Source organism: Sinocyclocheilus anshuiensis, unplaced genomic scaffold (assembly GCF_001515605.1).
Source record: "Sinocyclocheilus anshuiensis isolate Anshui unplaced genomic scaffold, SAMN03320099.WGS_v1.1 scaffold658, whole genome shotgun sequence".
Taxonomy (NCBI): domain Eukaryota; kingdom Metazoa; phylum Chordata; class Actinopteri; order Cypriniformes; family Cyprinidae; genus Sinocyclocheilus; species Sinocyclocheilus anshuiensis.
Genome location: NW_015542402.1, coordinates 293,745 through 320,801, shown reverse-complemented (window position 1 = coordinate 320,801; position 27,057 = coordinate 293,745). Strand labels below are relative to the sequence as shown.

Genomic DNA, 27,057 nt, shown 5'->3' with positions numbered 1-27,057 from the left:
GCTGCAATATAACAAAGAGTGAAAAATTTAAGGGGGTCTGAATACTTTCCGTACCCACTGTATATATTTAAAATATTTTCGAAAATGATGATTAAGATGAACAACATAGTAACTTAATTTCTTCTGTTCTGGGTTGCTTGGTAAGAGACTGAAATTGTAAAACGCACTGTCTCTGTACAATTAATTACATTTGTTTATGAAAGTAAAAATAATAACATGTTTTTAAAAGATTTCCCCCCCTTTTGTTTCTCATTTTTATTTATCTTTTTCTTTAACTGTAACATGGCTGGCAGAGAAGACAATGGAGATGTGGATCTAAGTGCAGGAAATTTAAAGCGGTCATATGATGTTGCTAAAAAGAACATTATTTGACCAGCACGGATCAGCTCTAGGCATGACGAAGCGGATATCGTCCTCTTTTGGAAGACCAAACAAAGTAGTTTCGCTTTCACAACGAAGTACACAGCGTCTTCATGACATGGCAGCGGCGGCAGCAACAATACTACAGCGAGAATAAAAGTTACGCCTTCTTTCTTTGCGTGAACATTTGGGCGGCGTTATGCAAATCTTCCCACATCATGACGTAGACGTGTTAGAACGAGCCATTTTAGGTAGGCGTGGTTGACTCTTACTTAACTTTTATAAAGAATATCTCTTTGGATTTGAGACTCTAGTCTTTGCAACTTTACAGATCTTCTTTATGCACCAAGAGCTTGTAACACTCCAAAGAGAAAGGGAAAATTTAAATCGCATCATATGACCCCTTTAAGGAATGAAACAAAACAGCAAACACAAACACAGGGAGCAGGAGGGACAGGAGCATGACATGAACCATATCATCAAACAACTGACACAAGCACAAGAGAAACACTGGGGCTATATACTGTATCCAGAGCTGAACCAATGAACCAACGAGTGTCCATGGCAACAAACAAAGGAACAGAACAGCAGGGAAACATGAGGTGAACAAAGCAACAATGAAGACACAGAATTACACAACAAGAGTCCATAACCACAGACACAGGAGAAACAGGCAGGGATCGTGACATTACCACTGCAGTGGTCCCGTTTCACTTACTAATGCAAATAAAACAACCGAGCTGCAGGACACTGAGGGGAGCATTTTCAAGAAATAAACCTCATCAGTCACTCAGAGAAAAACTTGATCTTTCTAACAGTGTTTAAAAGACAAACTACTGTACTAGAGGACATGAAGACCACGTCATGCTTTCAAAGAACCACCCTGTGAAGCCAGAAAAAAAAAAAAAAATTGAAATGCAACAGTTCACTGAACCTTTGGACAAAGTTGGTATATGTGTTTTGTTGAGTATAATATTTGATCCATCAGGCTTTCATGGCTCATATAGTCTGATATAGTGAGAATATGAAGGATAAAAACACCTTAATTTTCATTCAGAGGCCCAACCTGAGCAAAAATATGCAATTTGGTACAGATGCTGATATAAATCAATGATATCTTTATGCTTACATAAAATGATATAAATATCAGCAGTCACTCTATATCTCTAATAATATGTCTTAGTAAGATGATAAAAAAATGCTTTTTTGATGATCAAAACATATAATGCAATGCAATCCAATGATGATTGAGAGATGAACAAAAAATAAACGTTCCTCAAAAGCCTGATGATCATATTTGAGACTCACTGATTTTTCTAAAAAAAAAATGATGTCTGGATAATCAAGTAAAGCAAAGCTGCTTCAGTCCAGTAAGTGCTCATCTTGAAATATTACGAACAATATCAAAGTTATTCTTATGTTTAAAATAAAAACCAGTAAAGATTTCACAGCAAAAAGCACAAGCTGAAGGTGGACGTTTGTAGAATTATACTAAAAGTCTCAATCAGACAGAAGGCATGTAGTAGATAGTGAGGTTTAACAGCAATCAAGTTTTGATCGTGCAGATCATTTAGAGGCCTTAGAAACTTGCATCTCAAATATAACTCAGTAGCTTTACAGGGTCAATATTCTTCTTAGGACGTTACGTGTGCTTATGTGCACCAGAACATGACACCGACCGGCCGAGACGAGCATGAAGCACATCCACAGAAGGAACAGAGGCTGAGCACATAGAGAGAAGAACAACACATTCAAGATGACGGTTTCTTACTGTCTGCACGGGAAACTACACAGCCTCTGCTAACAAACTACCAGCAGCAGATAACGGCCGAAAGCCTCGGGTGTCCAACAGATTACTGAGAAGTCTAACTGACAGCTTCTGATGCTATCAGTAGAAGAAACTCCCTTCTTGACTTCACTGACTTCTTGACGTTTAAAATCATTATATTCCCTGCACCAACGTTTGTTGAACTACTCTAACACTAGAAATCTGACTGAAGATCGTGGCGTCTTACCGTGGCCGAGGCGTCGTGGACGTCTACGATCAGCTGCCGCTCTCCTCCGGCGTTCACCTTATGGAAGCGGCGGCGCGAGTGTCCCTGTAGAGCCGCGTCGTCGCTCTCGCTGGCGTTCTCCACCTGTAAAGAGTCGGAGTCAGACACGTCAGCATCCTGGTTGAACATCCAGTTCTTCCAGATCACTGAGAGCCTGTGGAGGCGCAGGAGACTCATGTGGACGGCGTTCACATGCTATACGGGACGAAAGAAAGCGGGTTTGTTGTGTTCGAGAGACGGAGTCGGCTAGCGTAGCGAGGCAGAGCTGCAGTCAGGTCACAGCTTCCTGTAGGAAGCCGTAAATACACCAATATCCTCTGCGAGCAGAAACAGCACGTTTCTAGCGAGCCCTTTGTATAGCGTGCTGTGTGTTTGAAACTGTAAATAGCCAGCGTTCGACTTCACATACTCTAGTAGTGCGTCTGAAGAACATGTTTCAAGTGAATCTGTATGAAGTCTGTTCAGCAGCTGAGGATGCTGGGAGTCAGTGCTGACACATACATATCATATCATGGGCTGTGTGTTGTTTTTAAGATTTAGGGTTTATGAAGGTAAATTTAAGACTTTTTCAAGACCTTTTTAAGATCAAGTAAAGAATGCAAGGGATGCAATAGGTCAATATGGTCTCTAAATGTCAATGTCTAGAGAGCACATAATGAGTTGTATTAATACTTCAAAGTTTGAAAATGCAACTTCCAACAGATTGAGATTTTCACTACATTTTGACAAAAAATATAACTATTATGGAAATAACGTTCATGGAAATAACTGTATCTGATACAGTAAATACAAAAAGTGCTGTTCTTCCTCAGTATTTTTGTCTTGTTTTCTATTGATTATCTCCAAAAGACTTTTAAATCAATATACAATTACTTAAGAAGCAAAAGGACAAAAGTTGTCTTATTGAGAAACTGATTAAAGTGAGGTTGGTTTATGATTAAAACAATAACAAATATCTGACAATGCGCTCAGAGAAATCAACTTAATTTAAAGGGAAAACAAAAGAGAAAAGTTTTCATTACACACTAACAGATAATTGTTTATGTTTTAAGCATAAACTCACTTTATTTTGTTCAATTTCTCAGAAAACAAGACTTCATATGTGACCTGAGCTGGCAAAATGAGTCGGAATGAGCACATTTTCAAAAATTAGTTCTGTTTATTTTCACAATCTTCATTAAAAAAACCTTCAAAATTATGTATGATTTGTTGGAAATGAAGAAAAAATGACTGAGTTACACCCGTTTGAAGTCGCCAGAGTCAGCAAAGGTTCCAAAGCAAAATCACTGAGCAACGTTGCATCTTTTCCTCCACTTCTTTTCTTAATAATAATTACTATATTAATAATCACAATATAGCTATTTTTTATTTCATCTTTGTTATTAAAAATTTGAACAAAGATGCAAATAAACAGTAGAACAAATATAAGAAAGAAACTAATTAAATAGTGCATTACTTTTTTCTAGAGCCCTACCGATATGGGTTTTTTGGGGGCCGATACCGATACCGATATTAGGGAGTAAAAAAAAAAGGCCGATACCGATATATCGGCTGATATTCTTTGTGTATATTATAGTACAGCACCAGTCAAAAGTTTGGGCACTTTCCCATCCGTGTCCAAACTTTTGACTGGTACTATATATAGACTACAGTATATACATATACAGAATATATATACATAAACACGTTTTTTGCAATGATCACTCAAATGTGGTGATCAAACACTTATAATGACGTGACAGAGATACGTAATGGAGGCAGGGCATTTAACAATTTAACAATAAACTTTATTATCCAAAATGAGTCTGACATCAGTGCACTGAACAGTAAAGTAGAAGTTTATTCAACTTTATTTCAATTCAATTCCATTCAACTTTATTCCGTTGAAGTTTATTTCACTTCAGAACATTCATTCACGAATTTGCGCTACTGTCTTCACACACAGACGGAACTTACTAGAGAAGTGTGAAGTGTGACATAATATACCTCTGTAAATAAATACAATATAAATTCACGTCTCGCGCACTTTAATGCCCTTTGAATGTAACGTGTACGTTCCCTTGGAGCTGGAATCATGGCGGAATATCACGTGAAGTCCACTTCGCAGGGCACCTACGGTCGAATAAGACAACGCTTGAATGCTGCTGCCTGAACAAGAGACCTCCTTACTGAAGTGAGGGTGTTGGCTGGTGTCACTATCTCGCGAACGCGCCGGCAGATCTCCACCAAATTTGGGAGATGTTTCATCCATTTTATCTAAAAAGCATTCAAGAAAAGCAAATAGGTTAATCAAACGTAAAAATCACTTTAGTGTATTCATTACAAATAAACTGATTATTAAAATTAATTGTGAATTTTATTAACATTAAATCGTCCTCCTCCCATTTTCACCTCAAAATTATGGGGAAGCTGTGCCTCCCCTGCCTCCCCCAACGAGCCGCCACTGTCAAGAGCAGTGAGTGATTCCCTCTTTTCTTTTATTGTTAGATTAATATTAACCTATATATTAAGACCTACTGTAATGCACGGCTCTAATATAATGTTACACATCAGATGATTTTCCTCAACAAACAAACAAACGAACATCACATTGAACATCAAATTTAAGTGGTTCAGACTCATGTCATCGAGAATTTGCTGTGAATATTCACAAAGCTGGAATGCTGCACTTTACAACTCTACCAAACTTGTGCTGAGGAGAAGCAGCAGTCGTCAAGAAGTGAGCAGAGAAAAATGTACACCTCTCAGAAAACATACAACTAAAGATCATTTTAGATGTTTAATTACTATTTGGAGCAATGAGATCGCTAGACGAGGGCTAATTGACCTTTTGTGAAAACGTCAAATTTGACCAAAATTCATTTTCACTTTTTTGGCCCGTAGCTCAAAATTAGCCCGTGCGCATTCCCACTCATTTTGCCAGCATGGGTCACATATTTTCATTTTGCATCTCAAGTATCTTGATTTAAGGATGTTTAGATATTTGTATTGGAAAACAAGACGAAAATACTGAGGAAGATATTCATTTTTTGTGCACACAATATTTAAGGCCATGACTTTTATAATTTTAAGATGTTTTGCTCTGATTTGAGACCTTTTTAAGACCTGTACGAAAAAATCCTCATTTTAACAGTAAAGACTGTAAAAAATGCTATGGTAAAAAAAAATCTGTTAAAGTCTGTTTTTAATTGAAATAACTTTGTTGATTTGTTTTGTTTTTTCTTCAGTTCAGTTCCCAGCGGTACATCTTAAGTCGGTAAACTAATGTTTATTGCATTATTGTAGTGTTGTGTGCTACCGTGATGGTGTTTTGCATTTGTGTGATTGTGGTGCTTGCCAGTATATTATAAAGGCAAAAAAAAAAAGAAAATTGATTTTAGTATTTTGATATGTAAACACATTATAGTTTATGAAATATGCTTTTTTTTCTTCTTTTTTTCTCGTAAAACTTAAAATGTTGCTACTGTATTTTTTACAGTAAAATTCTGGCAACCACAGCTGCTGTTGTTTTTATCCTAAAATTGCACTGAATTCACTCAACCGTGCTTATGATATAACAACTGACAGCAAACTTCTTCATCTGGTGAATTGGTGTAATTAAAATGTGTGTCAGCTCTGTTCAAACTCTAGTGTACTTCAAGGCCTCATGGGCGCGGGAGACATGAAGAGGTCGGCAGAAACGTTAAGCTGTCTCCTAACATAACTCATTTAGGCCACACTCTACTCCATCACATGCATCCTTTGTGAAGAAAGACAGTCGCGCTGTTCCTCATTTGTAAGTCACTTGGGAAAAAAGCATCTTTTAAATGAATAAATGGAAAAAGCAATCCCAGAATGCATCGCAAGAAAATCCATGCTAGATGGTGGATGAGTCGAGAGAATGTTGATGTTTCTACTGAAACCTATTAACAAAAAATTGACAATTCCGGTCAATATGTGTGTGTGCTGAGGGCGTTTATACTTGTTAAATGATTGTGCCATTATTTTTGTGCGCTTCATGTGAGGAGTGGAATCTGTCAGATCAGTCGCTTATGAGTGTGGATGCTCCCTTAAACAGATGCTGCCTATGAAGCCAGCAGACATGGAGGTGCATGGAGTGAAGAGACAGAGAGAGAGATGGGTTGTCATGTCGGAGCAGAACAGTCATCCATCACGCCTTTAATGTGACACTCAGCTTTAAGCATCCAGGGGACAGACGACAGAAAAGGCACATCTCAGTGTTCAACTCAGGATGAGTGTGTGAGAGAAAGATGGGAGAACTAGCTGTAAAAAAATATATGACAATATTCTTATGATGAAAAAGCAGCAGCAGACGCAGACAGACAGTGAAACGCTACAGTGCTGTTACATAAAACACATCGTCCAATCAAAAGAGTCGCTTAAAACAAATAGGGGTGTAATGTTAGACATATTCTAACAAAGTCATGCACATATGTGTACTGAACTAATGCAGTGCTGTTTTAAACACTGCACATGCAGTGCAGAAATTCAGAGTTTCTCGGATGGCACAGTATCAGTATATCGATATATCTGATGTTATAAAAACACTTTCGAAAATTGAGCTACTGCAGGAAAAGTACACAATCGAAGCTGTCCTAAACATGAGACATACATTCAAGGTCAGAAATTATTGATTTCCAGGGGCATTTTTTACATTTGTAGAGGCAATGTCAAATGCTTACTTCAATCACAATACTATAGACTATAACCAATCAACAAAAGCCATCTTTACACTGCAAAGATGGAATTTGTTTAATGCTACTCATGTACAGTATTATGATGTAAACAGCCTTTAAATTAAAAAACAGGAAGTCAGGAGCTGCCTTGTTTTATTAAACTTATATACTGCACTTGGATCCTCCTCCTTGTTTCTGAAACACTCACCGTTACAATATTGAATCTGTGGGTGTGTTTTTGTTCATTTTTGCCCCAAGACACCATTAATTTCTCACTGCATGCTTTATATCAAGCACTTCAAAGTTTGTTCAGTTGTATTACTTGTGCTATTGCTAATTTGTGTATTTGTTTTACTGACTGTTTTTTTTATTACTGACTGTCTACTTGTCTTTAATAATGTCGGAAGTCTATATTAGTTAGTCTAGTTGTTTTTGCTGTAGTATTTTTGTTAAAAAAATAAGCAAAAGTTCCTTGTGTAAGTGTTCTTTAGGCTGCTGATTTTTGTTTATGGTATTCAGCTGCAACAGAATGCTTTGCAAAAAGACAAAATAATAAAATGTTTGACTTCACGTTTTTATACCTTATTGGAAACAACTTGGAATCATTAAGAATCAGAATCAATAAGCAGAATCGGAATCTGAATCACTAAAATTCAAACGGTACCCAACCCTACACAAAAGCGGAAGCACTTCAAATATAATTTCAATCTAAATCTAGCTAAACGAAGTTCATTTGGAGTTTGTTTTGGTGGTTGAAATCAGCCCGTCAGCGCAATCTTTTCTGGAAATCTTCAATTCTTCACTCAATCGATTAAAGGGATAGTTCACCCAAAAATGAAAATTTGATGTTTATCTGCTTACATCTTGGATGCCCTGGGGGTAAGCAGATAAACATCAAATTTTTGAACTATCGCTTTAAGGTCAGAAAACATGAACACACCGGAGAGCTGAATTGCAGAGCTGGTGTGAACATATCCACAACGAAGAATGCTCGAAGAACAAAAAAAAGAGCATTCATTGTGTGTCCCACATGTTTGGCTATTCTAACTCTAGCTTATTTCTGTCATTGCTATCAGTAGCAGAGGGGGTTGATTGACGAGAAATGTACAATTTTATACCATTAGCCTGATAACATTTAACCACCTCACAAGCACTTCCTCATCTTCACTCTGAATGTGACATAACCGGAGGACCATTTACCTACATTTACCTCTATAAAAACAACAGTGGAAAAATGTCTATCAGCTGCAGTGTTGGGGAAACACAATACAAGTAACGTGAGTTACATAATCAGATTACTTTTTTCACGCATTACTTTTGAATTTACAAGAAAATATCTGAGTTACTCTTTTAAATAAGTAACTTTTACGCTGTTTTCCCATTTATTCACTGACAAATTGAGAGAAATTGTGAGTGCGGTTCAGAGGCACTTCCTTCAGCCTGAGGCTTATTAATTTCACTTTTGGTGTGAAAGGGCCTTTACAGTTGCCAAAAATATACCTTTTGGGCTTTTTGTTATTAAAAATAAATAAGCAAGCCCAGCTCAGGTGACAAAAAGTAACACAAAAGTAACGTAATTACGTAACATAAATGCATTACTTTCCATAAAAAGTAACGAAGTAATGCAATTAGTTACTTTTTATGGAGTAACGTAATACTACGATGCATTACTTTTAAAAGTAACTTTCCCCAACACTGATCACTGAAACTTGGACCTTCATCTACATCCTCAGCAGAGTCAACAGTTGCTTCACTTCAGGACAGCCAATGAGAGAGAAGATGAACCCTGAGCATTCATTTTCAGAGCTCATGTAAGATAAAGCTCATATAATGTCTCATTTCCTGAACGCTGGAGAACGACAGATTCAAGATGATATTATTATCCACACAAACTCTCCAGCGTTCACCAGCTCTTCCCTGTGACTGATTTTGTCACCTTATACCAGGGCTGTCAAACTGCTCCTGGAGGCCTTTGTGAGAAAGACGTACACTTCAGCATACTATTAAAAAGAGCACTTGTTACAGAATCATATTTTATAAGAACATACTCATACTAAATGTAATGTTTTCAGACACTGAACGGCAAGTTATTTACAATTAAATGAAAATGTACTATAGTTTAAATATATATTAAATGCAAATGCATCGATGCATCTTTATATATAATTTTATAATTACTTCTATTGTCTTTGAAATATGGTTAGTGTACAGCTGAATGTACTGACAAAAATTTATGGTAAACTAAAATCTACTTTAATATCATTTCTAATGGAACTTCTATGTAAATATTTAAATTATTAAAATGATTATTTAAAATGCACTTTAAAGTGATTTTTGAATAAATCAAACGGCCGCCACACGCTCGCGTCATGGTACTGTCGTGAACGCGTGTCCACAAGTGATGCAGTAGAGACGAAAATGTGGAATAAAGTCGTTATTTTTGTTTTCTTTGCGCAAAAAAGTATTCTCGTAGCTTCGTAACTTTACAGTTGAACCACTGATGTCACACGGACTACTTTGTCGATCATCTTGGTACTTTTCTGGACCTTGAACGTGGTAGTTACCTTGCTGTCTATGGGAGGGTCAGAGAGCCCTCAGATTTCATCAAAAATATCTTCAATTGTGTTTCGAAGATGAACAAAGGTCTTACGGGTTTCAAACAACACGAGGGTGAGTAATTAATGACAGAATTTTCATTTTTGGGTGAACTAACCCTTTAAGAAAGCATGTTGTGAGTGGACGTCAGCAGACGCCTGGTGTGAGAGGAGATGTGTGTAACGTGCCACTCACCACAATCATCTCGGACGGCTCTAAAGTGATGCATTCACAGCCTCGTCTTCCTCCACGCTGCGTCCCGAAACTGCAGTGACAGAGAAACAGAGAGAGGGAATTAGAGCGTGAACCTCTCTGGATAAATCACACAAACTGACAGATTAAACACATTCATTCACTCCAGAAACACATGGTTGTCAGTATAACAGTTGTTCAATGATGGTAGTCAGACTTTAGACTATTGGCACAAAGTCTGCACTGCAGCTCATTCTGACCAAGAACTGTGCGATTAGACAGGAACATACCAACTGACATTTTCCATACAACAACAAAAAAAATTTTTTCTGGCCAAAATATATTTTTAATATGCTAAATATATGTTGTAAGCAGTGAAGCTCATTTAAATATATTTTTGAAACTGAAAAAAAAAATAATAATAAGTATATGCACTGCTGGATTTAGCGCTGCCGAGTGAAGCGCATCAGTGACAGTTTTGCTTTTTGCTCTGAAAATGGCAGCACATACAGTAGCCTAGATTTATGCTTTCAGTTTGAATCTTATACAGTATTACATACAGTGAGTCGATCTTAAACAGTGATTGTGCATTAACAGCTATCAACCATGTCAGTACTAGGGGTGTGCGATTATGACAAAAAATGATATCTCGGTATTTTCTTGAATTTTGTCTATAACAATAATTAGACAATATTTTGCTGAGCATGCTGGTACTTTGGCAGGGTTAGGACTGCTGTGGACAGCTGACTCCCAAAGCTTTGATATTCTTCATATTCTCTGCGGTGGTTAGTTTGCAGGAGTAACAGAAATTAACTTTTGCAACAAGTTTAAATTGATTTTTACCTTTTATGGGCATTTTTACCTTTATAAGGTCAATTTTTTTCTAACCTGATTAAATGTATGCATCTTTTGTGTCAAATTCTTGAATTTAATCCATAAATTCTAATAGTAAAACACTATAGGGCTGTTACCAGTCAAATTAAATCAGTATCAACAAAATTTGTGTTTGCAATGCAGAGGTGGCACAGAATCTGCATCTGAAGTAGCATTTAGATGCATTTACACACTGTTTAATGCGGGACATGAATGCAGTTAACCTGCAGTTACAAATGCATTACGTTTTGATGTTTTAAAACAAAACATTGAATACTGATATTTGAAATGATTTTGGGAAAAAGATCAATTATACTTTAAATATAAACCTGAAATCGCCAGTAGGTGGGGGCAAAACACTGCATGAGTGAGTCATTGAGTTATTCATTCAACCGATTCGTTCAAACGGCTGATTGATTCATTAACAAAACATTGTCGTGTGATGCTCAGAGATGCAAAACAGTTCTGCTGTGGCTTTGTTTGGAACCACTTTCATTGACAAAATAGAACAGAAACAGGAACTTGTGTCTAAAATGTAAATCAATTCATATTAACTTCTTGTTTATTGAACTGTTTTATAAAATCAGTATCACATTTGCAGTCGTTGCACTCTTCGTGTTATATTAACTACATCAGATGATATAAATACAAAAGACATAAAAGTCATATGGGGGCATTTTCATCCCCTTATCTTGAATTTTGGGGGAATTCTGAATGTGTTTTAACAGACTAAATCACACAGTGAAAGTGTGAACTCTAAATGTGCTCGTTCAGTAGTCTAACCTACATCATGTAGTGTATGCGTGCACTCTCTGGGTGTGTTTTTTGTTTGGTTTTTGCGATATACTAGATTATGTAAAATCACATAGCGTTTAAACAACAATTACAGTATTATTGTAGATAATATATGTGATCCTGGACCACAAAACCAGTCTTAAGTCGCTGGGGTATATTTGTAGCAATAGCCAAAAATACATTGTATGGGTCAAAAATATTGATTTTTCTTTTATGCCAAAAATCATTAGGACATTAAGTAAAGATCATGTTCCATGAAGATATTTTGTAAATTACCTACTGCAAATATATCAAAACTCAATTTTTGATTAGTAGTATGCATGGCTAAGAACTTCATTTGGACAACTTTAAAGATGATTTTCTCAATATTTAGATTTTTTTTTTTGCACTCTCAGATTCCAGATTTTCAAATAGTTGTATCTCGGCCATGACATGACATGGCTCATATGAGATCTTGAACAGCTGGCCGTCTTTAAGTAGTAAATGAAACACTGACGTTCAATGAGGCCAGTGCTTCATTTCACACTGCTAATTTATGTATTCAGCAGACGCTTTTATCCAAAGCAAATTCGGGAAAGAACATTCATAATACAGAATGCCAAGTTTATTAGACAACTAGATTAGGAAGCAAGCTAGAGAAGAGGAAAAAAGCTGTTTTTTTTCCCTTGTCTAATGACGACAAGCAAACGAACACCAAACGAAATGTCTGTGTGCAGGAATGGACACTCAGTTTGTGCTCTCAGATCACGGTGCAGAAGCGTCATTACTGTGTGAGCGAAGCCAGAGAGGGTCAGAGGTCAGGTCTGCTTTGACATCTCTTCACACTCCAGTGAGACTGAACCTTGCTGTCAGACGAAGGGAAGAGCTGTCAGCAGCGTCCCGACTCTCACTGTGAGCTCATGCGCTCCTCTCGGTGGACGAACATAAGTACTGCAGCTCCAGTGCCAGTGTCATCTAATGCAAACTCTCCTGAACCTCCATATCCCGCATTACTGGTGTTTACTAGCTCAGCCTTCACTAGTACTGGAGTTCATTGCAAGCTCCAGACATGAATGATTGTTGTTGAGGAGAGTGTGCTGCCATACTTTACTAGGGCCCTATGATATCAGTTTTATTTATTTAATTAGTTAGTTAGTTTTTTAAAATCAAATTCTGTTTTTCTTACCGTTTAAATTTTTCTGGATTCCATTTTAATGGTTAAATTAAATGGTCGCACTTTATTTTAAGGTCCAATTCTCACTATTAACTCATTATAAACTACAACATTTGCCTCAATAAACTCCTAATTTGCTGCTTATTAATAGTTAGTAAGGTAGTTGTTAGTTTAGGTATGGGGTAGAATTAAGGGATCTAAAATATGCTCATGCAGAATAAAGTATTAATATGTGCTTTATAATTACTAATAAACAGTGATTGTGCTAATAATATACATGCTAAAAAGCAACTAGTTAATAGTGAGAATTAGTCCCTAAACTAAAGTGTTACCAATTAAATTTTAGGAATCAAAAAGCTAATTAATTGAAATAATTAATTTTAACAACAATTTATTAAAAGTTTAAAAATATGACATTTTTAGGGCCCTATGTGTTCTGTTTTTCCCCTAATTCCATTTTATTGTTCCCCAATTCCATGTTTTCCATTGTAATTTTTCTAGATTATGTTTAAACGGTTTAATTAAATGTTAATGTTTAATTAAATGTTAAATGTTGTGCATGTCTAATAAATTGAATTATTACAACATTAACAATTTAATAATTTATAACAATTTGTACAATAATATGGCCCTATGAAAAGGTTTTTTTCTGGATTTATGATTTAATACAAAAATGTATTATCAAAAACTGTGGTAATCAAAATTAGCCATAAAACATTAACTATTTAAATTAGTATTAAAAAGAAGGTTTATTGTTTAAATTAAAACATAGACAAAAAAGTGTGTAATATTCTTAAAATAATGATTTAGTGAACTGTAATATTAACTGTAATAATAATAATAATTATTATTATTATTATTATTATTTCTGTCGTAATTTATTCCAGTTAAACTAAACTTTTAATTTGGTGGGTTGTGGTGAAGATCTTTGAGTTTCAGTGTATTTGATGGCAGTTTTGTGTAAAGCTGCTGAAGTGACTCTCAGAGCAGCTCTGGAGATGAAGTTCATGTGTTCATGTCCTCATATAGCGAGACACAGACAAGTGCCACGTGCGTTTGAGTTTAAGTAAGACAAAACTATGCCACCCGTTCACACAGAGACACGCAGAACATGCAAACTTCAGATTTCAAAAGCAGCCTTTTTGCAGTTTAATATTCACAGACACAAGTCCACGTTGCCATACACTATTCTGTGACATTCTGTGTTATACAGTAAATTAAAAGTTTATGACTGGATTCTGTGATTCCGGACACATTTCATAAGTGATCAGATGCACATACTGGACTATAAAACACGTGAAAAAATCCAACTGAAGGAGAGCAGACGATCAGGAGGGATTCATTTAACACCAGACAGGAAGAAAACACCTTAGTAACACTTTGCCGCAAATTTGAACATTTCAAATTTGGAATTTGAAAAATTAAGTTTTGCTAGAACATCATTTCATATATAAGACACGAGCACATTAACACGAGTGATATAAATACGCCAGAGAGCTGAGCACGCTTAACATCAGTAGAAGTGAGAGTCTGAGCTGAACTTTCTCTTCCTGACACTGATGAGGTAAAAAACATGACAAAGCCGAGTGTCCATGACAACACAGAGTGCTGACACTGAACCCACAAACCACCAGTTAAAACTACACGACACATGAGCACGGCCTCGTCACACAGCACACACAGATCTGAGCTCAGAAGTCACAGAAAAACCGCTGTTACTCACAGTGAGACGAGACCAACGACATGCTCACACAGACTGTGAGACGTATAGCTCACTCACACCTCCACTTTCAGAATGAATCAGGTGCTGCTACAGGAGCCCAGCGTCCTCAGATGAGAGTTGCTTATCCATGACGTGAGGACCAACGGCTTCAACCCGAGAGCGGAAGCAATGCAGTCAAACCGGCTCGAAGCATCCGAATTATTTCCACTCAGATTCTTCTGTCCTGCAGAACAATGTCTTATTTCTGAGAAATCATGATTTTCATGCTCTGAAACTTAAGCAGCATGAATTCTGAAATCCTGAAGGGAAACGGCTCATCAATGAGCAAACTTCCCGGTCTCGGGAAGCGTGTGTGTGTTCCCGTGTGCGTGCGTGCGTGCGTGCGCGCGCCCATGTGTGTGTGTGTGTGAGTGTGTGTGTGAGTGTGTGTGTGTGTGCGCACGTGTGTGTGTGTGCGCGTTTTTGTGACAAATGAGGACATCAATTTGTGTGTGTGTGTGAGTGTGTGTGTGAGTGTGTGTGTGTGTGTGTGTGTGTGTGTGTGTGGGGTCTGATCACAGGAGTGAGGGGTGAGGGCCGCTTCCAGTCTGGATGCGTTCATGACACACACAATTGGAAAACTCTAGCGACATGAGTTCCGCATTCTTCATTGCCACTGACCCCTGCAGAGGTCAGGAAACACACAGGACAAACACACACCCACACACACACTTCCCTTCATGTTTCAGGACAAAACACACCCACAATGAACACAAACACTCCAGCCATGAGGCTTCACATAAGTGAAAAACAAATCAAACGAACAAATCAATCATTTCAGTGCTTTCTCATGATTTAACAACTCTACTTGCGGAATTCAAACATAGATTTTGATACATACCAATCCTGAATAATTGAAACTGTTTCAGTGCTCATTTTGTGCAGTATTGATACACTGATACCAGCTGCGCTTTCTCGCTCTCTCTTCTCTCTGACAGCAGTGAGTATTTTAATAAGTATATAGTCCGTTGCAAGTCTATAAGTATATAGACTCGCAGCTTGTTCACTGCATGTGCTGTGAGTTTAATATGCATTTGAGAACGCAGCTTGAGCCAGTTATAGTTTTTCACATTTATATAATTTCCAATATTTTTGGACAGATGATTACAGCTTTTTATGCTTTCATGCATTTTACACAGATTTGTAATGAGAAGCATTTGTAAACCTATTAAAGGTCTTCCTGCAGCTGCCAGCTAAAATAAAAGTTTGAGGGTTTAACTCTCTCAAGTGAAAAAATTAAGACATAAATATTGTAATTTTATTAAAGTAAAATCATTTGTAGAGCAAAAATAATTAATTTACTTATCATAAAACATTTGTTTTTGTTTTACAGAGCAGCTGTGTTACAATAGTAGTATATTTCTATATTAGAAATAATAATAATAATAATAACAATAACAATAATGTCTGCTTGTAACTTGCTAAGCTGGGTATTTTGCAATTGTGAAGCAATGTGAAGAATAAAAGTTCAAAAAGGCACACTTACACTTTTGCAAAAACATTTTGAATAGTGATGCATCGAAATTAAAATTCTGGGCCGAAACGGAAACCAAAAATTCAGGATGCACTTGACTGAAAACGGAAAGCTAAAATTATTTATATTTAATAATCAATGAATTATTCAAAAGATAAACTCAAACTATTCAACAAAACAAAATCTCCAGTTTGTTGTTGAAATATAAAAAGATGAAATATAAACGGTGGCTGAAATAAAACCTTGTTTTCATGATTAAACAATAGTTAGCCTACTAGTGTACAGCTGTAGTTGGCTGTGCCTTCTGAATATATTACTAGTTAACATGATTTTCTAAACAATCAGGAAGTCTGGTGCTGGAATGAGTAAAGAGAAACGAGAGGCATGCTGAGGAAGTGACGCTCCTGCTGTTTGAGCCTCATCATTGGCTGACACACATTATGCCTATGACATCATCACTTCACCATGCAGTCAGACACGTTTCATCTGTCAGCTCACACACGTGTGGAAGAGCGAGGTGAGGTACATACCAGCATCGCGCCAGATACATGTGCTCCTTGACCAGCACTGAGCCCGAGAGCAGGACGAACCAGCACGTGGAGATGCTGTCAGCACTGGAACACAAACACAGGACACGACACAGGTCACCAAAACCCTCCACATGAGCCCAGTCACACATCAGGACGTCTGCTGCGCTGGTATTTTAGTATCAATGATTTACTCTTAAGGCCGGGACACACCAAGCACACTTCAAAGAACTAGCGGCGACGAAAGTCGATGGTGTTTGTTGGCTGCGTCTGGACCAAAAAGCTGCACTTGAACACACGGCACAGACTGAAATCTAACACTTGCATTCTGCGTCTGTGTTTAAGGAGTTACTGTCTATCAGAGATGGGCACTTGAGTTAGTGACTCGGACTCGAGTCGCATTTTGACAGACTTCACATTCGACCTGAAAAGACTTCAGACTTGACTCGACTCAACACGAAGGACTCGTGAATATTTTAAACACAACTCGAGTCTTTTATCCTTAACTACTGATATCATAAAGAAAGAACTTGGAATTTACGTTTATGCTTTTACTATATCTGCGTATTTCCATGTTGATGTAGATAGGACTCTTATCATAGTATTTGATGACGTATTGCGCGTACATTGCGAAATGTCAGAAGGATGTGAAACATGGCGGGAGCCACCGCTCTCACATTTGGTTATATTAGTGTGTCAGAATCAGGAACTTCATGAAGATCGGCTAGATGCAGTGAATGTGGGAAAACAATTAAAGAATTAAAGACAGCATCAAATCTTAGAACATATCACATCTTAAAACGCATCCAAGTTTAGTAACATTAACTCACATGTCCTGCGGTGTGTCCTCAGGGTAAACATTTGAATTTGAGTATGTTAAATTTAGGCGAAAATACCAAAAAACGCCCTGAGCTTAAGTGGTTAAAAACATAAAAATCTAGCTTTAAACCGAGCACGACGTTTTCTCAATCTTTCCGTAATTTACAAAGATACAGTAATTTGGATTGACTGTATGTACAGGTAGAGGAAGACAAGTTAAGCTAGAATCCTAATAGTATCCCTGGAACATATTTTGTCTTTAAAATACAACCTTGTAAATAGGATTTTTAAGGATGAGAATTTATTTGCAACAATTAATGAAATGACTCCAGACTCGAGACTTGACTCGGACTTCAGATGAAACACTTGTGGACATGTCTGCTGTCTATATCAGCAGATATCAATAGTCTATATTTGTCATTCAAAAGGAGAAACTGAAACAAGGATATACGAGATATACGCTGATATACGAAATGTAAACAAAGCAGTGTTGCTTACCATTTTGAATATCAGTTATGTTGATAACTTTCTTCATATTAAGCAGCTCAGAACTGCCTTCTGTCTGTGCTGTCTTGACTTACTCGCTCGTTTTCATCACTTTCACTTTAATTCTCAGGAACTGACTCGTTCACTAAACTGAACATCCAATCAGAGCTCTCCCTCTCACCGACGGACCCGACGCCGATTCAACATGCTGTATTTGGTGTAAAAAAAACAGCCTGACAGATGCTCACCGACGACCCGACGCTGGCCGATGGCCGACTGTTTGCTTGGTGTGGCCCGGTCTTTATAGTTTTGTTAATATCTTGAATTCATTTTTTTTTTTTTTTTACATTTTTTGTTTTCACTTTAATTTTAGTTACCGTTTTAGTAATTTTGTTGGGTTTTTGTCATTTTTATTTTATCAATTTTTTTAAATATGTCAACTTTTTTTACGTTTTATTAAAAGTTATTTTAGTACTTCAAAATAAACAAAACAAAATGATAAATGTTGCCTTGGCAACTAGCTGAAATTATATATATACTGTATATATATATATATATATTTACCGACCACAAATTTTTGAACTGTAGTCTAAAAACTATGTACCACATGTGCTGTGCTGCTGATTAACCACTCATCCCTCAGTGTCTATAAATGAACAGGAAACATATTTACAATAAAGACACTAATGAAATCTTGCAAGCAAGAATGTGGAATGTGGAGCTCATAGTTTAGCATTTATATTTTTTTTTTTTTTTTTTTTTTTCAGTTAATTTTTATTTATTTTTAAAGTAATAACATTTTTTTATGGTTTCAGTTTCAGTTAAAGACAATAAACCTGGATTCAGCTGCTATCTATCAGTATGTGCTTTCAACACTACTAACATGCAGAGATGTACTTACTAGAAGAGAACATGGTTGGCCTCATAGCGCTCGAACCTGGCTGTCATGCACATGGACCTGTAACAGAGAGAGGTTTGAGAGGAAGACGGAAGCTGTGATGAGGATGTCTGGGAGTGTTTGATCTGCTCTCCCATTCAGAACAACTGAACTCACGTCCTGCTGTGAATGAACCCCATAATTAGCTTAAAAAGTGAATGCACATTAACATTTGGTGTCATTAAGTTATTTTTATTTTTCAAAGAAATTAATACTTTTATTCATCAAGGATGCATTCAATCAAAATTGACAGCACAGACATTTATAAGGATTCAAAAGATTTCTATTTCAAATAAATGCTGTTCTTTTGAACTTTATATGTATCAAATAATCATGAAAAATAAAATGCATCAAGGTTTCCACAAAAATATGCAGCAGCATAACTGTTTTCAACATTGATAATAAATCAGCATATTAGAATGATTTCTGAAGATCATGTTACACTGAAGACTGGAGTAATGATGCTGAAAATACAGCTTTGATCACAGCAATAAATTACATTTTACAATATATTCACTTAGAAAACAGTTATTGGAAATTGTAATAATATTTCATAAGAATTAGCCGGTATTAAACACCCCCTTACAAAAACTAATTTTGGTCTGTCCCACCTCAGAGACATAACATTTTCAGCTGCATTTAACTAGGAAAATCAATATAATAATTTCATTATTTATACATAATTGCAGTTGCAGTGATTTTCAAGTCATGTTTTTAATTATTATTGTTACACATTCTGGAGTCATGTTTTTCTTTTTCTTAGTTTATGATATTAATTTTTAGCAGGTGGTGTTAAATTGTATTTAAACACATTTTGCCTACATTTTAGGTTGCAACAATTGCAAACATAAATGAATATAAAATTAATATAAAATAAAGAGCTAGTAACACTTTAGTTTAGTGACCAATTTTCACTATTAACTAGTTGCTTATTAGCATATATTACCAACATATTGGCTGTTTATTAGTAATTATAAAGCACATATTAATGTCTTATTCTGCATGATCATATTTTAGATCCCTTAATCCTACTCCATACCTAAACTAACAACTGCCTCACTAACTATTAATAAGCAGCAGATTAGGAGTTTATTGAGGCAAATGTCATAGCTAATAGCTAGTTAACAGTAAAAATTGGTCCCCAAACTAAAGTGTGACCATATAATATTTAGTTTGCCGTCCTAAGGTTGAAGGACATCCTTTTCAGAAGGTTCAGCACCATTTGATGCCATGTGTGTTTGCTGTCTGTTACTGATCACGGGAGGCCGTGATGTTGAGGTCAGACTCACCTGAGCTGATGTTCTCTGAGGTGACACAGCACATCCATGTGGTACAGATGAGTGTAGATGGTGTTCAAGTCCTAAACAAGACAAACACACACACATCAGTGAGCCACACCTGACGCTCTCTTAGCTCTGCATCAGCATTGTGATTGGCTGATCGGATTGACACTATTCATTTTTAAAGTGCCTCTAAACCAAGTAACATGCTGAAGCAAAAATGATGGTGCATTTTACAGTGTAATATTGCAGGGTGAAATACTAACATTAAATTCAAATCAGTTATGAATAATTCTGATGAATATCAAAGATCACTGTGAACAGCACGAGATCACACACAGCAGTGATACACTGAATAAGAGAAATATATCTATTACAAGCTATTACAAGTGAGAAATCATTAGTATCGATGATTAGCTTCATGTCTTGGTGTTTTATTGTAAAGCAAACCACTGATTATTACGCAACAGCATGAAGATATGGCGCAGTTATTAAAGGTCAAACTGTTATTGGTGTAGGCAGTGTTGTGCATTAGCGACAGATACTCACAATCTTTTCAAAAACAAACTAATGTTGAAATACAACTAAATCAATCATATCAGGTTCAGTGTTGGGGAAAGTTACTTTTAAAAGTAATGCATTACAATATTGTGTTAACTTCGGCCCGCCCCCCCAACGGCACCCCCCGCCCCCTTGGAGGTCCAGTTAATTTTATTTAATTATATTTTCTCTATAGCGCCAGATCACAACAGAAGTCATTTAAAGTTACCTTTCCTATAGAACAGGTATATACCTTGTTCTTTTATTAAGCAAACTAAATAGCCCTATGTTTTTTATCTTATTTACACAACGGCATATCATTTCGGTCTCTACGTTACGGTCGCGCTCTCTGCATCACCCACAGCGGAGTTCCGCGCGCACACACACACACACACACACACACACACAAGTGAGCCCACTCCCACTAGTATTTGTAAATATTAAGCCGCAAAACGATTCATATTTAAATATGAATTCTGCGTGTCTCTGTGTTAATGAATGACGCAGACGAGCGGTTTTGTTTACCACTTCGACTGAAACGCTCGTGACGCTTGCTGCTACTACTACTACTAAAATTATTAAAACCTTATTTTTAAGGAATAAGCATTCAATATTTCTTCAGTGTTTTAATTGTAATATTAAATGTCCTTTATTTTCCAAAAAATAACATTTGTTTCATTTTTATTACTTAAAAGATAGATTAAATTAATGTTTTATGCCTCAAAACAAAATGTAAATACACAATAATATTTGTTAAACTTTTAATATATTGATGTTAAATTGTTTAAGTTTCATGATTTTAATTAATTAGACATGCTTAATGTTCAGTGGGTTTCACAACCAGTGACTCATCTACATCGTGAATGGGCTGAGGGTGAGGACATTTTCAGCACATTTTCATATTTGGGTGAACTATTCCTTTAAATACCTGTATAATCAAAATGATGTTTAGTTTGATTACTTCTTCTATATTTGCTTTTATATATATCTGGTCCTGTGAGTTATCTGTGTATATATACACACACAGAATAGCAGAATGATAGTAAAGCTCAAGTTGCACTTGAACTTAGAGAGAGAGAGAGAGAGAGAGAGAGAGAGAGAGAGAGAGAGAGATTAGAGAGATTTGTAATTTGTAAATTATATCTGAAACATGTTGAAACGTGAAAACATTGTTCGCTACTGAATGAACTGATTAAAGGAATGTACTAAATTAAAAGAAGATCATACAGTTGTGTTTTGGTGCTTAAACCAAATGTTGTAATTACATGTTATAATCCTGTTTTTGAATAACAATGGTTATGCATGATTAGAAAGAAAATATGCACAACTAAAGAAAGCATGAGACCAGGTTTTAAAAGAATGACTGGCGTTACAAGTGTGATCAGTTGGGAGTTTTCAAAAAGTACCACTTAATTGTGAAAAGAATGCCAACACGAATTGCAAAAGCTGTAATTTTGCTGCTGTTACTTTACTATGTGATCAGATGCACCAGTTTTGTCTGCTGGACCATAGGTCAAAAATCCCACATATGCACACTGAAAGCAGAAGTTGGACCAGTAAGAAAGCAACACCCTGTGACAGCACATTCAGCAGCATGAATGTAGCTGGATCAGAAGAATAATGAGTGAAAAAAGCGACGACGCTGCAGACGGAAGAAAAGTGCCGTGTGGCATGGAAAGTCAAGAGGGCAGGATCTGTGCCACGCTAAACCAAAGGGAAAACACAAACCTTCCCACTGTCATGGTGAAGATGGAAAGTTACACAATCTCTCTTCATCTGCAGACATAACGGTGAAACCAACGACTCATGATACACAAATCTCTTATTCTGTTTCAGTCACGTGACTTTTCCTGCTCATCCGTCATATTTATGACCATCAGTATGGCAATATCTATAAGCATATATGTGATCTGTCTAGAGAAATGTGAGATCCAGCGAGAAGCACTTAAATTCAGCAAAGAACACACATGTCCCTGTGATTTAGTTTAATGCCAGATGAAGCAGCGCTGATGATCTCAACAGCACTGACAAACACGAGAAACACCATATTCATGATTGTGCCATGAACGATCCGTACAATTTATCATGGATTTACTGTAGAAGCACTAACTGCACCATGGTATTGAGGCAGAAATGTGTGATATTCATACAGAATTTTATTAATGTAGACGTGTTAAATGTAGTAACTGAGTAATGGTTGTTAATGAGCCATAGCATTTGTGCATTTGTATTTATACTAAATGTATTCAGGCGATTGTTTTCCATACAAACACCACAGAAAACGTATAGTTAGATTTTACTATGGTAGTGAGGTGCTGTGTGTGGTTTTACCTCTGGTTAACATGATCTAATTGTGTGGTACTATAGATGACCAATGGTTTATTTTAATAAAAGATTCCTAACTCAAACAGTCAGAACATTTAAATTTTACTCTATAAATATGAGGTTGTTACAATTTTTACTAAGGATGCTCCTAAATAAACCTGCTGCTGTCTGTCATTAATGTTTATTTATACATTGAAGACTAACCTGTGTTATTTTAAAGTTAAACCGATTATTCCGTTTCTGTGGTATTTCTGTACCTGAATATTACTGTTATACCTACCTGAAAAACTTAAAAGCACAGTTCATTTTAGTTGTATCTTGTTATTGTTTTTGTTTGTGCCATTGCTTGTCATTAATCTATTCTTATTTGATTACTGACTGTTTACATGTCTTTCTTAGTTAAAATAAATTCAATTCAGAGTTTGAAATCAAAGTATCTTCCTCACAATATAAATATGAATCAACAACATTATAAATTGTAAAACACAAATACACTGGGTGACGAAACATTTAGGTTGGATGATTGTAGTTAAAAAATATGTCTAAAAAAATACCCGAACTCCCTTCTCAAATAAAAAAAAAAATCCTCCCTATAAGAGCCACCTAAATGTGGAATTCCCCCCATTTTCCAAAACGAAATTCAGGCCCTGATTTAGTACTCTGTTAAAACAATAGTTACATTACATTACATATATTACATAATTACTGTAAAAATTTTACAAAAATATAAAAATACAACAAAGGCAACATCTATAGTATTACTTTATCTGAAAAAAGGTTAACGGTGATCCGAGAGCTTACATATCAGTTATATAAAGCTTGAAGCATCAGAATCGGGATCAGGATCGGGATCACCATGATAAGAAATCGGTACTCGGTATCGGCTGCAAAAATCCTGATCAGAGCATCCCTAATTTTTACAGATATCACTGTTTTTGTTAATGAACATAAATGTACATCTGCATCGTGCCATCAAAGTCAGGGAACACAAACCTGTTCTCTTTCATCATCTCGTGTTCGAGATCCACCTATGGGAAGGGCATCCGTACCTGACCTCTGCAGAAGCATCCAATTGCACCAAGTCTGGCTAGACAGACAGAAGCGCGCAGCCAATGCCAGGTAAGGCCCCACCCCCTTACCTGAGAGCATATAAGGCCTGCACGTGACGCTATTCTCCAGTTGTCATTCGCTTCTCGCGATCTCTGCACTTCACAGCTCAGGTTGGATTTATCACTGCTCACTTTTCGTGTCTTCAGGAGGACATATCGTCAAGATCAGCCTCCGCCAGACGTGACAGTCTTTTATTCAGCCCAGAAAAAAGCTGTTTTTGCATCCTGAGCCGCCCACGCTCTGTGATTATTTTCACCTGCTCCCCTTTTCCACGGCTGCCCGCCACTGATTTTACTCAGTTTTTCGCCGGCATGTCGCTCTCCAAACCTACTTCTCTCGGGGGCTGCACATCACGGGCCTGCCCGGCCGCGTGCGGCGCGCTGATCGCCGCTAAGGATCCGCACCCCTTCTGCGTGGTCTGCTTGGGCCTCAAGCATGCTGAAGAGGCTTTGGAGAACACGGAAAACTGCAGCCATTGCCTCACGTTGCCTAAAAAGCTCCTTCGGCGCCGTCTCAAAGTTGCCGCGACCCAGTGCGTCGAGCTCGGCCTTTCGGACTCGGATGGGGGACACGGTGATGACGACGCGCTACCGGGGGCCTCCCGGGGCGCAACGTCTCTCAACTGGGCTGACCAGCCCAATCCTGTTTTTCCCGAAGAGGACATCTTCGCGGGTAACCTCCCGTTTGCCGTCGAACCAGCTGGTTCCGGCGACAATGACGATGCGGGCCTTCTCGGGGTCTCGGAGGACGAGGATGCCATCCCGCCCTCTAGCGTTCCCCTGGCTAACGCCCCTGCTTTACCCCAGTCTATCCTCCTGGACGTGTGTGAATGAGCAGCCGCTCGCCTCAACATTGAGTGGCCGGCTCCGCAGAGCGCCACCGACCAGGAAAGGGACATTTACGACGGGAAACTGCTGGGACCGCCTCCCGGCCCGAGGAAACAACTCTTTCCCGTCCTCCCAGCGTGCGCTAAGCACATGAGACACAATTGGGGCGATCCGCTCGATCTTAAACACGGTCTCACGGGCCTCGAGGTGAAGGATATGGGAGCTCAAGGCATGGGTGATTCCCCTGCCATTGAGCCCTCTGTCGCCAGGCACCTTAACCCATCCACGGCGGGCTGCTCGCTCCCCCAAAGCCAGTTTTGCCCAATAAAATGGACCGTTTTTCTGCCTCAATTCACCAGGCCGCTTACAAATCCTCGGCCTTGGCTGTCAGGGCCCTAAACGTTTAATCTCTCCTCTCCGCTTACCAAGCGGAGGTTTTGGACGATTTAGGGCAGCAGCTGGACAAAGGAGCTCCCTCTCCAACCTTGTGGAAGGAGATCGTCACTGTCAATGACCTCGTCCTCCGCAATGCCCGTCAGGCCGTCCAAGCCTGCGGGCGCTCCATGGCGCTTTCTGTGGTGGGAGAGCGCGCCCTCTGGCTTAACCTGTCAGGCCTCCCCGACAGTGAGAAGAGGCGCATCGCGGGTGCTCCGGTTGAGCCCGGCCGGGCTCTCTTTGGTCCCGCCGTCGGATTGATGCAGCAACGTTACGACGACAAGAAGGAGGACGAGGCCTTCAAGTTATGCCTTCCTAGGAAGGCGGTCACACGCCAGGTGCCCCCTGCGCGTTTGCCTAACCCTCCTGTCACGGGACGAAATTTCCATCAGAGCAAGGAAAGGCCCCGCAACAAACCTCAGAGCTCATTCCACGAGGGGCTTAGCCGCCTCTTGGGCCTTGTTCAGGGGAGTGTCGCTGCAGGACATCTGCTCTGCTGCCAGCTGGGCCTCTCCCCATACGTTTGTGCGTTACTACCGACTGGATGTCATCAAAACTTCGGTAGCACATTCTGTTTTAGGAGTGGGGTCTTCATAGCTCCTTGTTACCTTCCTCTCTTCCTTCCCATTTACACATTGTAGTAAAGGAACGAAGGGTGAGTGGGCCGTCGGGCCACGCACATTCATGTCACCAAGCATGCATTTATTTTCCTGCCTGGATGTTTCATATGTGTTGCTGGATTTATTTACATGTGTGGGCCTCATACATGTTTCATGTCCTGCCTGTGCACAGCAGTCATGTGTGTGTGTGTCAGGATTGTCAGGTGCATGATTATGGGACGTGTCAGGCACCGGCCCTTGGGGTGACCGTCCTTCTCTGGTTTACAGAACCTCACTGTAAGTGTATTGGGCAATCGGGGAGCTGTCCATGTCTCTCCCATAGGTGGATCTCGAACACGAGATGATGAAAGAGAACAATAGGTTACTGTCGTAACCCCGGTTCTCTGAAACATCGAGTGGAGAGATCCACCAGCTTTGCCCCGCTTGCCGCACGAGAAGCGAATATACTTACTGGAGAATAGCGTCGCGTGCAGGCCTTATATGCTCTCAGGTAAGGGGGTGGGGCCTTACCTGGCATTGGCTGCACGCTTCTGTCTGTATGAACCTCGCTACTGAGAAATGTCATGTAGCTTTTCAGCTGCGAAACTATTTTACTGATAAATTCACAGGGCAGCGCTGACAAGAAATTTCTGTTCGCGTCTCCGCGTGTCTGCACTGTGTGTGCGTCTGTGAGAGAGACTGGGAGAAAGAAAGCGTGATTTCCGTAGCCTACATAAAAAAGGTGGAAGACATGGAAATAGTTTGTCATTTTTTACCCTATTGTTTGTTATATCTATTTGCTCAATGTCTTGAGCAATGCATAAATCCGGCCCCATTAGACGGCAATCGGAAGTTATTACAAACACTCGATGGTGGTTTAAAGTGAGTTTTGAGTAAAAGCCTTATTGGCTCACTGACGCTGATGAGATTAACCCCTTAGGTATCGAAATTTGGTACCGAACGACAAGACGTTTTTCGATACTCGATGGTATCGAGGCAATTCGGTCGGTGCCTAAAGAGTATCGAACTCGATACCCAGCCCTAGTCATGATTTGAAACAATATCCCCACATTAACTGTCTGGTTTCTACAACTTTCACTCAGGAGAAGAATTCTGCCTTTAAACTAGTGGTCGACCGATATGGGGTTTTTAATGGCCGATGCCGAAATTGAGAAATCAATCTGGGGTGCATTTGCCAAAAGCAACTATGGTCGCAAGTTCCGTCGTTACCAATAGAG

The 27,057-nt window shown here is 38.4% G+C and overlaps 1 protein-coding gene across 5 annotated transcripts in view; it reads right to left on the bottom strand.

Annotated features, from left to right (window-relative positions):
- The window catches only part of LOC107692966 (rap guanine nucleotide exchange factor 6-like), a 100,302-nt gene that overhangs the window by 57,160 nt on the left and 16,085 nt on the right, over positions 1-27,057 (bottom strand). For all 5 annotated transcript variants that reach the window (XM_016492181.1, XM_016492185.1, XM_016492184.1 and 2 more), the window contains exons 2-6: positions 19,993-20,063; positions 18,668-18,724; positions 16,465-16,548; positions 9,881-9,950; positions 2,376-2,498 (exon numbers count right to left, since the gene is read on the bottom strand). In XM_016492181.1, the coding sequence (XP_016347667.1) occupies positions 2,376-2,498; positions 9,881-9,950; positions 16,465-16,548; positions 18,668-18,724; positions 19,993-20,063 (405 nt within the window). The remainder of the gene's footprint in view (positions 1-2,375; positions 2,499-9,880; positions 9,951-16,464; positions 16,549-18,667; positions 18,725-19,992; positions 20,064-27,057) is intronic.